Source organism: Ailuropoda melanoleuca, chromosome 6, assembly GCF_002007445.2.
Source record: "Ailuropoda melanoleuca isolate Jingjing chromosome 6, ASM200744v2, whole genome shotgun sequence".
NCBI classification, from domain to species: domain Eukaryota; kingdom Metazoa; phylum Chordata; class Mammalia; order Carnivora; family Ursidae; genus Ailuropoda; species Ailuropoda melanoleuca.
In genome coordinates this window covers 12,506,428-12,519,730 of record NC_048223.1, presented here as the reverse complement: position 1 = coordinate 12,519,730, position 13,303 = coordinate 12,506,428, and the positions used below count along the sequence as shown (strand labels likewise).

Genomic DNA, 13,303 nt, shown 5'->3' with positions numbered 1-13,303 from the left:
TCAGACACTGCAGATTAGGGGAATTGATTGGGAAAGGGCACAGGGATAATTTTAGGGTGTCCTAAATGGTCTTTTTTAGGGCAGTGGTTACATGGTTCTTAAATCTCATTGAGCTATACACTTAATATGTACATTTTTATTATATGTAAATTACACATCAGTAAAGCTGACTTAACTTTTTTCTTGAGATTTATGTATTTGACAGAGAAAGAGCGTGTGCCTGTGCATGCGCTTGCACAGGTGGGGCGGGGTGGAGCAGATTGTGGGGGGAGGGAGAAGCAGACTCCCTGCTGAGCGGTGAGCCTGACTTGGGGCTCCATCCCAGGACCTGAGCTGAAATCTAGAGTCAGTCACTTAACCAACTGAGCCACCCGAGTGCCCTAATAAAGTTGATTTAAAATAAAAGTGAGGGGGCGTCTGGGTTGCTCAGTCAGTTAAGTGTCTGCCTTCCCTTGGGGTCATGATCCTGGGATTCTAGGATTGAGCCCCTTGTGCTGGGCTCCGTGCTCAGCAGGGAGTTTGCTTCTCCCTCTCCCTCTGCACCGCCACGTCCCCTGCCCCCCCCATGCTGATGCGTGCTCTCTTTCATAAATAAATAAAATCTTCAAAATAAAAGTGAGGCTCTAAAAAGCTGAGAAGAAGCTCTCCGTTTGTGGCTAGCGTTTGTCAGTTAGTGGGTTTAAGAGAATCATGTGGTTAGATGAGATTTCTAATCTCCAGTAAAGGATTCTTTAATCCACATTGGGGGATGGGAGCTAGAGGTTTATAGAGACCTGGACCTGGGCTGGGGAAAGTGGATTTATTCAGAGAGTAGACGTTTACTCAAATTCTAGTCTTTGCCACCCTCTCTATCTGCCCCTGAGGTTGGTGCTTTTCTAGTTCTGAGTTTGTGGAGTGTGCATAGGAAGGGCTATTTCTTTGCAGACTTTCAAACAATCCCCCTATGTTCAGTCCTCTATCCTAGCCCATTTCCAAAACTAGGCCTTTATTGGGTTATGCAGGGTGAATTGGTTTGCTTACCATTAGTATGCCTTCCTCCTCTACTCTAATAAGTTATTTATCATTCCTGCTTCTGCTTCCTGTCTTCATATATAGTGATTTGGGGCTACGGGTGTCTCTTAGGTTCTTTGAATATGGAGTTCAAATTCCTATTTTTATTCTTACTGTTTGGAGGATACCTTAAAACTGTAAAATCCATCCTGTACATTTTTAATTTCAGTAATATCAAACTCCTTATAATTCTCCAAACACGGCAAGCCTTTTTCATATCTCTGTGCCTTTGTAGAATTCCTTTTTGCTTGTAAGGTGTAGTTTAATCTCTTGGTAAGGCTCTTATCTTTCAAAATCCAGTTCTCTCCCTCCTAACTTTTCTTGTCTGCTGCTTCTGTACCTTTGTTTCACAACAAATCCACTTCATCAGAAATGGCCATATAGCAGTTTTCTGTGGAGGACTACCTGGAACCACTGGAAAATACTTGTTAGACTAATTGTAAACTGCTTAAAGTGGAAGAAATAATAAGTGCTGAATGAACTCTGAAATTGTATATGAACCACTTAGGCAATTTGTAGGAATGCAAGAACCAGGAGAGACAAAAGGCCTAGGAGGTGGGCAAGCAGTGTACAACAAGACCTGAGGTGGAATAAATGTAAATAAGCAGAATAATTAACTGTAATTTTCTGAGAAATCTATATTCTGCTCTCCACCTCTGATACAACACATGTTTACACTGAACAATTGTACTGCATATTTCATCAAGTCAAAGATGGTGAGGGGCGCATGGGTGTCTTAGTTAGTTTAAGCATCTGCCTTCTGCTCAGGTCATGATCCTGTGGTCCTGGGATTGAGTCCCACATCGGGCACTCTGCTCAGCAGGGAGTCTGCTTCTCCTTCTCCCTCTGACCCTCTCCCCTGCTTGTGTTCATTCTCTCTCTCTCTCTCTCAAATGAATTTTTAAAAAAATGGTGAAACACTAGTTTCATGTGCCATTAAGACAAAAAATTCAAACTATGATACAATGCTTTTTTATCACTAGAACTTTCTTTCCTTATTGAAGGAGTTCTTTTAGACTTAATGTTGACAAGTATTTTTAAATCTGTATCACTCTTGTGCATACACTGTCTTTGGGACTATTCCATAGCCTGGGATTCCTTTGAAATTCCACTTGCTAAGGTTACCAGTGACCTTCGTATTAGCAAACCGAATGGGTAATTTTTGTTTTGCCCTCACCTCTCAGCAGTATCCAACACTAGTGACCTCCATTTTGAGTCTCTCCTTCAGCCTCTGTGAAACTGCTTTCTCTTGGTTTCCATGTTACCTTTCTGGCTCTTCCTTCCTAGTTTCCCTCTAAGAATTCTGTCCCTCTGTTTAACCCAGAAATGCCAGTGAGCTCAGCTCTGCCCTCAGCCCAGAGCTCTCCTCACTTTGTGCACTCACCCTGAGTAACCAACCTCTCAGGGCTGCATCACCCACCCAGTTCTTTCTGCTGACCTCCAGGTATTTGTATTCATCCAGTCATTACCACTTGGATATTCCAGTCATTACCACTTGGATATTCCAGTCATTACCACTTGGATATTCCACAGGTACCTCTTCAAACAACACATTCAGAATAATACTTTCTGTTTTGTTTTGTGTGGCCATTTTCCTTAAAACAAAACAAAAGTCTGTGTTGGGGTAGCAACACTAGTCCCCCAAAACCCGAGCCTAAAACCCAAGATTCTTCCTTCTTACTTTCTCCTCCTCTTGTTCTGTGAATTCTTCCTCTTTGACTGTCTAATCAGTGCCCTCTTCTTTGTTAACTACTGCTACCTACTTGGTTTTGGTTCTCACAACTTTTTGCATAGATTATTACAGTAGTCTCCTAATTGACTTCCATGCCTCCACTCAGCTACTAGAATGATCTTTCTAAAATATAAATTTCATCCTATTATTCCCCAACCTAAAAGGTCTTTGTTTTACCTATAGTTTTCAGAATTAACTCCAAGCTCTTAATTTAGCACGCAGGCCAGTCTGTGGTCTAGTTCCTGCTGCTCTCCTGGTTTCCTCTCCTCTTGCTTTCTACGCCCCCCAGTGAAATCAGCTGGAACTGCTTGTAGTTCTGAACTCAGCTGTGCCATGTTAGGCCTCTGAGCCTTCACCTGTATGTTCCCCTCTGCCTAGAGTATTCTTCCCTTCCCTTCCTTTTTTTTTTTTTTTTTAAGATTTTATTTGTTTATTTGAAACAGAGAGAGAGAGAGAGCACAAGCAGGGGGAGCGGCAGAGGGAGAGAGAGAAGCAGGCTCCCCACTGAGCTGGGGCTCTATCCCAAGACTCTGGAATCATGACCTGAGCTGAAGGCAGATGCTTAACAGACTGAGCCACCCAGATGCCCCCTTCCCTTCCTTTTTGTCTAATTTCCATTGGTCCTTCAAAACTAGGTGCATACATTCCTTAGTTTGGGAAGTCTTTCTTCAGTCTAATTTGGATGCTCTCTTTCAAAATGGGCCAACAGCATGAAGAAAGTCTTCACAAATGAACACAAAATGTCTATGAGGTAAATAAGACGATGTTTAGACACAATTTAAAATAATGCACTTCCGGGGCACCTGGGTGGCTCAGTTGTTAAGCGTCTGCCTTTGGCTCAGGGCATGATCCCAGGGTCCTGGGATTGAGCCCGGCATCAGGCTCCCTGCTCCTCTGGAAGCCTGCTTCTTCCTCTCCCACTCCCCCTGCTTGTGTTCCCTTTCTTGCTGGCTCTCTCTCTCTCTCTCTGTCAAAGAAATAAAATCTTTTAAATAAATTAATTAAATAATGCACTTCCTTTTTTTCATCTATCAAGTTAGCAAAGATTTAAAGAGTGGTATTACTCAAGGAGAACATAGGGAAATAGGTCTGATCCTATCCTGATATCGGAAGTAGAAATTTGTCATTTTTCTGGAGGAAAGACTGACCTTATGTATCTAAGAATATTTAAAATGTGTATGCATACATACACACACTCCTTTTGACTCAGTATTCTACTACTTGGAATATATCCTAAGAAAATAACTAGACAACTCTGAAAAGTATATATGTAAGAATGTTTATTATTGTTTATTTTATTTTATTTTATTTTTTTTTTTTTTAAAGATTTTATTTATTTATTTGACAGAGATAGAGACAGCCAGCGAGAGAGGGAACACAAGCAGGGGGAGAGGGAGAGGAAGAAGCAGGCTCATAGCAGAGGAGCCTGACATGGGGCTCGATCCCACAACGCCGGGATCACGCCCTGAGCCGAAGGCAGACGCTTAACCGTTGTGCCACCCAGGCGCCCCTTATTGTTTATTTTAAAACAAAAAAAAAATAGTAAATAATCTAACTGTGTAGCAGTGGTAGATGGCTGAATTATTTTATCCATATGGTAAAGTATTATAAGTCCATCAAAATGATTTAGATCTGGGGCTCCTGGGTGGCACAGTCAGTTAAGCATACAACTCTTGGTTTTGGCTCAGGTCGTGAGCTCGTGCTGGTGAGATCAAGCTCCACTCAGGCTCTGTGCTCAGCACAGAGTCAGCTTCACATTCCGTCTCCTCTCCTTCTACCCTTCCCACTTTTGCATGCTTGCTTTCTCTTTCAAATAAATAAGAGAAATTATCTAGATCTTTCTGACATGGAAGTATATTCATGAGATATTGCTAGTTTGAAGTAATTTTTAAAATAGTTATGATCAAACTTTTGTAAAAAACATACATTTATAAGTTTTCATAAGAAAATGTCGGGATACATATCCATAAAAATATTAACTGGTTATTTTGGAAGGGGTAATTAAAGTGTTTTTACTTACAAACATTTTCTAACTTTTCTGAAAAGAATGTGTATTAATTGTGAGAGCAAATGGGGGAAAACAGAAGTCCTGTCCTAGGGCTCCTGATTCCCACTGTGCTTACTTCTCTCATTGCCCTCACATAGTAGGTACACTCAGGGCCATCATTATGAATTATTTTGGGCCTGGCTCAGAGTAGGAAATGTTTGATGAGTGAATTATACCAATAACAGCCAACAGTGATTGAACATTTCTTGTGTCTTAAGCATTGTTCTAAGCATTTGACGTTTTACTTAATTTTTGTGAGATGGGTAGTGTTACTATCTCTGTTCTGCAGGCGAAACAGGCTGACAGAAGTTAACCAGCTTATGTAAGTCCACACAGCTGTAAGTGGCAGGGTGGGGATTCAACCCATGTAGCCTGGCTTTCACTTAGAGACACAAGATAGCATAGTGGTTCTGAATTAGATTGTGATCTATCTCTGATTGAGACTAGTTGGATTAGATTCCATGTCTAGGATTCCAGCTAGGCAGTTGGGCATCAGTTAATCATGATCTGAATAAAAAAGGCAGAATTTGACACTAACAGATCTGATCCAAATACCAGGGAAGTTAATCTTTGTCTCTTTGGCATTTTTATAAAAAACTCAAATCATTTTAGACTGTAAGCTTCTCATTGAAATTGGTGCCACCCCTTGGGGTTTGGCTTTGTTATATGCTTCCTCCCTCTCCCAGTTGTGTCCCTTCAAAACTTTAACTCAGAGACCTAAATTTGCAATTAGTTCTTTAACTCTTCTTTCCACTTTTTTTTCTCAGTAAGGTTACTTATGGCAAATTCATCAAATTGCATTTTTTTAAAAAGATTTTATTTATTTATTTGACAGAGAGAGACAGCCACCGAGAGAGGGATCACAAGCAGGGGGAGTGGGAGAGGAAGAAGCAGGCTCTTAGTGGAGGAGCCTGATGTGGGGCTCGATCCCAGAACGCTGGGATCACACCCTGAGCCGAAGGCAGACGCTTAACCACTGCGCCACCCAGGCGCCCCCATCAAATTGCATTTTTAAAACCTATCATTCTTCATTTTTGCTGTATCTTTTTTTTCTTCATGTTTTCTTTTAAAGTGTTAGCATTTCTGAAAGCTACGTTCCTATTATCTGGAACTACTCTGTTTAATATGGTGGCTACTAGCCACATGTGGCTTTTTAAGTTATAATAAATTAATTAGGATGGGCAAAAAATTTAAACAGCACTTCTCCAAAGAAGATATGGGGCTGGTCTGTAAGCACAGGAAAAGATGTTCGACGTCATTAGCCATTAAGAAAATGTAAGTTAAAACCACAATGAGATAACATCACAAACCTATTAGAATGGCTGAAAGAGAAAATACTGGCAATGCCAAATGCTGAAGAGGATGTGGAACCAACCATAACTCTTGTACTGGTGGGAATGTAAAATAGTCACTCGAGTAAACAGTCTGGCAGTTTCTTATAAAGATATACTTAAGAGGTGCCTGGGTGTCTCAGTTGGTTAAGTGATTTTGGCTCAGGTCATGGTCTCGGGGGCCTGGGATTAAGCCCTGCCTGGGGCTCCCCACTCAGTGGGGAGTCTGCTTGTCCCTCTTTCTCTCTACCTCTGGCCCTTCTCCCACTCATGCTCTCTGTCTCTAAAATAAATCAATAAAATCTTATATATATGTGTGTGTGTGTGTGTGTGTATATATATATAACATACAACTCAAAAGTCAGACTTAAATTTATGCTGCAGAAATGAAAACTATGTTCACACAAAAACCTGTGCATTAGCATTCACAGCAGCTTTATTTGTAACAGCCAAAAAATGGAGACAACATAAATATCCCTGAATGAGTGAATGGGTGAACAAACTGTGGTATATCCACACAATGAAATACAACTCGGCAATAAAAAGGAATGAACTGTTGATACATGCGGTTAAGTGAATGACTCAAAATGATTCTGTTAAGTGAGAGAAGAAAATATCAAAAGTTTATATACTTTATAATTCCATACATAAAACATTTTTGAAATAACAAAACTATAATGATGGAAAATAGATCCGTGATTGTCAGGGTTAGGATTGGGATGACTGTGACTTTGTCACAGTATATATAAAGTCATAGGGTAATGGGAGGGGCTTGGGGGGTGATGGACAGTTCTGTATCCTGATTGTGGTGGTAGTTATTGTTGAAGGAAAGGAGGAGGGAAGGAGTGAGTGCAAGTAAAACTGGTGAAATCTGAATAAGGTCTGTAGTTCAGTTAATAGTACCAATGTCAATTTCCTGGTTTTGCTCATTGTACTATGGTGATATAGGATGTTATCTTTGGAGGAAACTGGGGAAGGAGTACACAGGAACTCTCTGTACTACTATTGCAACTTCTGTGTGAGTCTAAAATAATTTCAAAATTAAATTTTTTTGATAAAATTCAGCTCTTCAGTTACACTAGCCACATTTAAAGGGCTCAGTAGCCCCATGTGGCTAATGGCAGCCATACAAGAACAGATATAGAATATTTCCATCAATAGAGCATGTTTTATAGGGTAGCCCTGTTCTAAAAGCACATGTCTGTCTTTGGCCAGGGTTCTCTCTTCTTCCCTGACTATTTCAGATTCTAGTATCACATGAATACTTGTATTTTCTGTCATGTTACCTTATAAGCTGGCTGTTTTGGTTATATCCAAGCTTAAAGAAATACTTCTTTAATTTCTCAAATTTCAGAGAAATAAAATAGTCTTTATGTTAATTTAGGAATTTATCATGTGTTTTCACAGGTGTCTGGATATTTGAATTTTCTAACACTCATGTATTTTGCCTTTGCACCAGTTTTATCACCTATATTATCAACTGTATTAGGATATAGTCCTGATATCTCTCCCATAGTTTTCCTGATACACTTTCTTAGTAATATCCTTTGTTTTTCTTTCCTTTTATCCTTACCAAAAAGCTCCTTCAAAATCTTGGATTTCTGAAAAGGTATATAGGTTTTCAAGTTTGGTGCTATTTCTTCCCTGTCTTTTGTGCATCTTTTGGAAAGGTAATTTCTTCTGTTGCCATGTTCTAGTGTTTTGTCCCATAACACCTAGTTCCTCTTTGGCTTCTTTGCATTTTCAGTTGAGAATTGCTGGGCAATTCCTTTAGTGTGAACTTCTTTCTGCTTCAGCTTCATCCTTGGTGAGATCTCGTTTTATAGTTTTATATGAGCCACCATCTGAGATTTGAAGGTGAGGAAGTGGAGCATGACATAGTAGCTCCAGATCCATTCATCTAGCAACAAAGTTAAGACACTGAAGGACAAGAAGAATGGGGAGGGGGGGTGACCCACTGAGGAAAACCCAAAGAGAGAAATAAAGGAATATTGGAATTAAGATTTATATCTTCCTCGGTAGAAGATCTGATATTATAATGATATCAGTGTTTTTTCAAAATAATTCACAAGTTTATTGTAACTGGAATCAAATTCCAATAGCATTTTTTTTAACTTGACTATTCAAAAATTCATCTGGAAGACCATCGAAGAACATTTGGAGTATAAAAAAAAAAAAGTCATGATTCGGGATATGGGAAGCAAAACCAGGTAGAAGACAACAGTAATTACAATAGTGTAGGACTGGCATAAAAACAGAGTAATCATTAGATCCAGAGGGCCAGGAAATGTATTCTAGCATAAGAATTCAACAAAAGAAAGGGTTCTTCGTAAATTAATTGTATCTGTAGTCATTAAGTCTCTAATACCTAAGTGAGCAAAGGATATGAAGAGACAATTTACCAGAGAAGAAATCTACAAATAAGAAAAAAACAGTTTTCTGGGATTGAAGAAATAAAAATGAAAACAATAAAATTCTATTTCTCATTAAGGGGTAAAGATTTTTATTGTTAAAATGCCACTGCTATTGATGGTGTAGTGAAACTGATGCTCTCCTTTTCAGTCATCATCTCCTTCCTTTCGTTGCTTTACTTCATCATTCTTGATTTAGTAGTATCGTACATCTGTCCTTCAGCAAATCCTTCTGCTTCTACCTTTGATATATATTACAGTATCTAAACTTCTTCACTATTACCATCCTGGTCCAAGCCCCAAAGCCTTCTTGCCTGATTTATTGCAGTAGCCCCTAATTTGCTTCTCTGCTTTTTATCTTGCTCCTTCACAGTCTCTTCTGAACACAGCAGCCAGAATTACCAATTTAAAATGTAAGTCTGATCATGTCATTGCTTTGCTCAGTAGCCATCAGTCCCAGCTCACTCAGGATAAAGCCAAATTCATCATAAGTCTACAGATCCTGCTTGATTTAAACTCCTTCCCTTTCCCACCTTTCCTTTCTGACCTCACCTCCCGCACTACTCCCTTGCTTTCTCTGTTCCAGTCACTTTAGCCTCCTTGTCTTTCTTATAGTACATCAAGCATACTCCCACCTCAGGGCCTTTGCACCTATGGTTAGTGTGCCTGAGATGATTTAGACCAAAATACCTCCTCAGCCTGTTCCCTTTTTCTTTCAGGTCTCTGTTCAAATGTCAGTGAGATCTTTCCTGATTCCCCTTTATAACACAGTCCCTTTCATTCTTTCTGAACCCTGCCCTGCTTGATTTTTCTCTAGCACATGTCACCATCTAAGTTATATGATTACGTGCATGTTGTTTTTCTTTATCCAACTAGGTTATCAGCTCCATTAGAACAGGGACTTTATTTTATTCACTACTGTATCCTTAGCACTTAACAAGTGCGTGGCACAAAGTAGGCACTCAATATTTCTTGAGTGAGTACCTCGATTGAACCGTTTTAGAAAGCAACTATAGAATGGTTTAAAAGCTTTTTTTTTTTTTTTTTTTTAGTGAGAGGATGATTAAGTAAATTCTATCCACTTGGTAACAAGAGAGAGCTCTGCATGTGGTAGTGTCTGAGAGGATAGGATCAAAAGCAGTAATGATGGCCTTTTCTCTCTTAGATAGTAAGAAAAGAGAAGATAATTTCCAAGCATAGAGGAAGTTGTAGATTCAAGAACAAGCACTATGTGTTAGCAATCTTTGAGAAGATTAGGTTGATGGAACCAAAAGTTTGGTGCAGGGCAGTAGCACAAAATAAGGTTGTAGGTGGATGGGAACAGATGTTGAAAGTCTTGAAAATAAGTCAAAGGAGGTAGGATGCATGGTGCCTTATGGAGATCAGTAGTATGAATTCTTGAACTGTGAAGGATAAAAAAAAAACTGAGTCTAAGCTTGTTGGTGTCGTGTAAGGTGGCAAGGAGGGCAGAGTAAGAAATACCAACTGGGAGGCAGTTGTAACAAAGCAGAGTTGAGGCAATTATACTCCAGATAGTAAGGAGTGTAGGGTGTGATGAAATAAAGACATGAATCAAAGATAAGCAGTAGTGTGGCAAAGAATAAGGCTTGGTGACTAACTGCATATGGGATGCAAAAGAGGAAATGAAAGGTTCTCTCAGAATTAAATCATATTTTTTAAATTGTTTTCTTTTTTCATTACAGGTTTCTCATTCACACAAAAAAAATGGATCATTTAAGTCTTTGGAAGACTCAGTTATCACAGTACTTCTCTACCACCAACTAAGATTTATGATAGTAAATTAATGACAATAAATTTCTGCATCAAAGAACTGCTGAAGAACTAAAGGAGGATTTTATATTATAAAAATTCTACAGTATCATGATATTACTAAAGAAAACTAAAGATCACAATTATTAAATTATTAGACTTCCTAATACAAGCACAAATGTGCAGTAACTACTGTATCCTGACAGTTACAAAACCTCAAATTTAGATGGTTTTTCTTTGTGGGAAAGGTCATTATATTTGCAAGAAACCACTGAACTTTGTCATCAAGTATATTTTCAGCAGAGAGTAAGTTAGGAGAATTTACTTGAAATAAGTTCTAGAAAATTCCAGTTCACATCACTAAGTGGATTCGATATTATGGCAGCAACTTACAGACTTGTGGTCAGTACTGTGAACCACTACAGCAGTGTGGTGATAGACAGGCGTTTTGAGCAAGCTATACATTATTGCACTGGAACCTGCCACACTTTTACACATGGAGTTGACTGCATTGTGGTACATCATAGTGTTTGTGCAGACCTCTTGCACATCCCTGTGTCTCAGTTCAAAGATGCAGATCTGGACTCTATGTTTCTACCCCATGAAAATGGGTTTTCCTCAGCTGAGGGTGACTATCACCAGCAGGCCCTAACAGGCATACCCAGGGTCAAGAAAGGATCTACCTTTCAGAACACCTGTAACTTAAAGGACATTGCAGGAGAAGCAATCAGTTTTGCCAGCGGGAAAATAAAAGAATTTTCCTTTGAAAAGCTCAAAAACTCTAACCATGCATCGTATAAAAAGGGAAGAAAAGTTAAGTCTGACTCATTTAATAGGAGGTCAGTTGATTTTGACTTGCTCTGTGGCCATTATAACAATGATGGGAACTCCCCATCCTTTGGTTTACTCCGGAGTGCCTCAGTTGAGGAAAAATCGTTGTCCCATAGAAACTCGCTTGATACAAACCTAACTTCAATGCTTCTTCACAACTTCTCTGAAGAAGACCTGGTTACTCAGATTTTGGAAAAACATAAAATAGATAATTTTTCTTCTGGAACAGACATAAAGATGTGCTTGGACATCTTGCTGAAATGTTCTGAGGATTTGAAAAAGTGCACAGATATCATAAAACAATGCATAAAGAAAAAGTCAGGGAGTAGCATCAATGAAGGAAATGGCAACGATGCAATTTCTAGCTCTGATACTGTCTATGTGAATGTAATGACCAGGTTAGCATCCTATCTGAAAAAGCTACCATTTGAATTCATGCAGCCTGGGAATAATGAAGCTATAGATTTAACAGAACTGGTCAGTAATATGCCCAGTTTACAACTGACTCCCTTTTCCCCAGTATTTGGCACTGAACAGCCCCCTAAATATGAAGATGTTGTCCAGCTCTCAGCCCCTGACTCTGGACAGTTTCAAACTATAGCACTGCAAGATGACAAACACAGTTCTGGGAAAACAGACCCAGTAAAATCCATTCCAAACAACTCTACAAATCCCTTATATAACCCTGAGATAAATGATCCCAGAACTCTGAAAGATGCCCAGCTTCAGTCACAGTCATTAACCATGAACTCTTTAGAAAATGTTTCTTCTGGTGACCTAATGGAAACCCTTTATATTGAAGAAGAATCAGATGGAAAGAAAGCATTAGATAAAGGACAAAGGATAGAGAATGGACCCGGTCAGGAGTTCTTAAAGGTAAATGAAGATAAAGCAGAATTTTCAGACTGTGGTGGTCCTCTTAAAAAATGTCCTGCCTCAGTGCAAAATGAAAGTAGTAAGATATTTGAGAAACTAGTTGTTAACCTACCTGAGGAAGATCTTAAGTCAAAAGTTCCTGAAGTTGAAGAGGGAGACCACAGAGATTTTATGAATCCTAGCAGTCAGGAAGAGATAGATAAATTATTAATGGATTTGGAATCATTTTCACAGAAAATGGAGACCTCTCTAAGAGAACCACTTGCCAAAGGTAAAAGCTCTAATTCTGTAAATAATCATAGTCCGTTGACTGGTCAGCTTCCTATAGATCTTGAGCCCAAGTCTAAAGTCTCTTCACCCACCGAAAAAGTCTCCCCTTCTTGTCTAACAAGGATTATTGAAACCAATGGACACAAAATAGAGGAAGAGGATCGAGCCCTCTTACTGCGAATTCTAGAAAGCATTGAAGACTTCGCTCAAGAACTAGTTGAATGCAAATCAGGCAGAGGGAGCCTATCACAAGAAAAGGAAATGATGCAGATTCTACAGGAAACCTTGACAACCTCCTCCCAGGCCAATTTATCAGTCTGTAGAGGTCCTATTGGTGATAAAGCCAAAGATACTACTTCAGTGGTTTTGATTCAGCAGACTCCAGAGGTGATCAAGGTAAGACCTAACAGTCTTGAGAAGTAGCTAAAGAAATGTTTTGATGTGTGCAAAACTTATAAAGAAAGACTTTTTCTGTTAGCCATTTTATGTTCTACTGAAGTCCCTGCCTTAGACTAGGCATGGCCTCACTCAGTTCAGTGAAAAAAAACTAAAAAGCAAGGGCTTTAGAGTCAGGCAGACAGGTTTCAACAGCCCTCCTCCCATGTTTCATCATCTTCCTAGCTCTGTGACCAGAGGAAAGTTACTTAGCCTTAATATCCCCATCTGTATAATGGAAATAATAAGGATCAAGATAACTTATATGAAAGGCAGGCAAGGTACCTTAAATTTAATATTAGCCTCATCCTCCCCAATCAACCAGTAGACCAGTCATTAATACATGCATGGTGCAGTGTGGGGTACAGAAAAGACAGGACATGATTTCTTTTTTTTTTTTAAGCATATTTATTTTAGTCATTTAAATGAAAATCTTTTTTTAAACATAAAACTGACTTCCTAAACAGTGATTCTCAACACAAGTTACCCTTCTCTTAATAAGTCAGAGTGAGTGTTAAACATCACCGTTATTGTACTGATTTAAAAACTA

The 13,303-nt window shown here is 39.2% G+C and overlaps 1 protein-coding gene across 4 annotated transcripts in view; it reads left to right on the top strand.

Moving 5' to 3' along the window:
- The window catches only part of PPP2R3A (protein phosphatase 2 regulatory subunit B''alpha), a 227,112-nt gene that overhangs the window by 36,512 nt on the left and 177,297 nt on the right, over positions 1-13,303 (top strand). For all 4 annotated transcript variants that reach the window (XM_034661962.1, XM_034661961.1, XM_034661963.1 and 1 more), the window contains one exon: positions 10,275-12,714. In XM_034661962.1, coding sequence (XP_034517853.1) covers positions 10,720-12,714 — 1,995 coding nt within the window. In that variant the 5' untranslated portion in view covers positions 10,275-10,719. The remainder of the gene's footprint in view (positions 1-10,274; positions 12,715-13,303) is intronic.